General features: G+C 38.1%; 1 protein-coding gene across 1 annotated transcript in view; it reads left to right on the plus strand.

Annotated features, from left to right (window-relative positions):
• Nucleotides 1-2500, plus strand: part of LOC117476961 (lysine-specific demethylase 6A-like) — a gene marked incomplete at its 3' end in the record, with an annotated part of 69539 nt that overhangs the window by 34010 nt on the left and 33029 nt on the right. The window contains 1 exon segment of the mRNA XM_034123647.1: nt 671-705. Within this exon segment, the coding sequence (XP_033979538.1) occupies nt 671-705 (35 nt within the window).

Here is a 2500-nt window from a genome sequence, read left to right on the forward strand (position 1 = left end):
GCCTGACCCCAAACATTGATGACCTTGCACCCAAGATGAGATGCCAAGTATCTGAACTAGCATCACAGAGCAGCACACTGAGTTTACATGGATGTTTCCTTCTGCACTTTCTCTCTCTCGACAACAGGGCATGTTTGGTTTGTTCTTTGAGGGAAATAGTTTTTTTTAAGCTGTTGTTGGCCTGTGGAGAAATGTAATCATAAGAAATGACTCTGGAGAAGCTTCAGATGGAGCCATAAGAAATTAATGCAACTGATTATTTAATGTTTAATGTTGTTTTTAAAGGCAATCATTTAAGCTTTGTTAGTTCCAGGTTTAATATGTGCAATAAGTTCATTTCAATAAGTTCTGCAATAAACATTGAACCAGTCCGGCCCTCGACTAGTACCCATTTTTTTATTTTGGCCCACTGTGTATTTGAGTTTGACCCCCCTGCTTTAAACCCTTTCTTGACTTGTATATATTGTAATCTTTACACATGTATGTTCTATAATGTGCACGTTTCTACTTAACTTATGTCTTTTATGAATATTTGTACAATTATTTTCTTTTTCCAAGACATTTTTACTCTTCATACTTTGATATATTTTAGTCTAAATGAACCAACCAAATTCCAGCAGGATAAATAAAGTTTTCTAATTCATTTCTTTCTTCTGCCTTTCCTCCACAGTTCAGTTCCACATTGCTCATTTGTATGAGATCCAGGTAAGCAATCCTTTCTTGACAAATTCTCTTTTAAATGGGGTGCAGTTTATTGTTGTAACACTCAATGAACAACCTGTTGTATTCAGTCTTTATTGTAGACCGCCCTTGAGGTTCAATCGAAAAAAATGTAATTTTGTTATTATATTGGCTCTTTTTAAAAACACATGTAAGTAGGGCTGTGCGATTATGGCAAAAATCATAATCACGATTATTTGGGTCAATAATTGATATCACGATTATTAAATACGATTATTCATGACTTTGAAAACATCCATTTATTGAACTTTTAAATACAAATAATAATTTGAACAGTATCTTTTTAACTGTTGATTACCCTGAGCGTATAATTCAACTGAAAAACCAATACAAAAATAAATAAAATAAATGATACATTTAAATAAATAATATCAAAAATAATATATACCAATAAACAAGATCAACAAATAATTTGGAGCGCACTTCAACAAGCTACTAAACATATATAAATATGATAAATACAAATACATTAGATCAAATATGTTGCAGTGCAGTCACAACCTAGCAAAGCAAAATAATCGTTTTTTTCCATTATGTTTTCGTAATTGTAGCAGGCCAAAATCGTAATTGCGATTAAAATACGATTAATTGCACAGCCCTACATTTAAGCTACTAAAATGAACACCTGTGGGTTGTGTTGTATCTACATCAAAATACAACATTAACACCATTGAGTGTTAACACATAGCCTCCCATTCTCACGCTGATCTGAATGTGATAATGCACACAAGTCCTAGAGCTAGACTTGGGTGGAGCTGAAACCTGAAACACACACGACTTTGACAGAAGATGTTCAGCACTGGTTCAAGTTTCTTAAGTCCTTATTCCTCGAGTGGAGTTAAGTTGATGATTTATATATTTTATCATATCCGTGTTTGTCGTCTGTCTGCAGGACGATCGTTAGGCAGGAAGGAACCTCTCAGAGAGCCTCATTTATGTCCCTGAGTGTCTGTGTTTACCCTGAGGTGTCTTTATGGTGGGCAGACAGGAAGAGGTGTGTGTGTGTGTGAGACTGTGTGTGTGTGTGTGTTAGACTGTGTGTGTGTGTGTGTGTGTGTTAGACTGTGTGTGTGTGTGTTAGACTGTGTGTGTGTGTGTGAGACTGTGTGTGACTGTGTGTGTGTTAGACTGTGTGTGTGTGTGTGTGTGTGTTAGACTGTGTGTGTGTGTGTGTTAGACTGTGTGTGTGTGTTAGACTGTGTGTGTGTGTGTGTGTGTGTTAGACTGTGTGTGTGTGTGTGTGTGTGAGACTGTGTGTGTGTGTGTTAGACTGTGTGTGTGTGTTAGACTGTGTGTGTGTGTGTTAGACTGTGTGTGTGTGTTAGACTGTGTGTGTGTGTTAGACTGTGTGTGTGTGTGTTAGACTGTGTGTGTGTTAGACTGTGTGTGACTGTGTGTGTGTGTGTGTGTGTTAGACTGTGTGTGTGTGTGTGTGTGTGTTAGACTGTGTGTGTGTGTGTTAGACTGTGTGTGTGTGTGTTAGACTGTGTGTGTGTGTGTGTTAGACTGTGTGTGTGTGTGTGAGACTGTGTGTGACTGTGTGTGTGTGTGTGTGTGTTAGACTGTGTGTGTGTGTGTGTGTTCGACTGTGTGTGTGTTAGACTGTGTGTGTGTGTGTGTGTTAGACTGTGTGTGTGTGTGTGTGTTAGACTGTGTGTGTGTTAGACTGTGTGTGTGTGTGTGACTGTGTGTGTGACTGTGTGTGTGTGTGTTAGACTGTGTGTGTGTGTGTGTGTGTTAGACTGTGTGTGTGTGTGTG

This window comes from Trematomus bernacchii, unplaced genomic scaffold (genome assembly GCF_902827165.1).
Source record: "Trematomus bernacchii unplaced genomic scaffold, fTreBer1.1, whole genome shotgun sequence".
Lineage (NCBI taxonomy): Eukaryota > Metazoa > Chordata > Actinopteri > Perciformes > Nototheniidae > Trematomus > Trematomus bernacchii.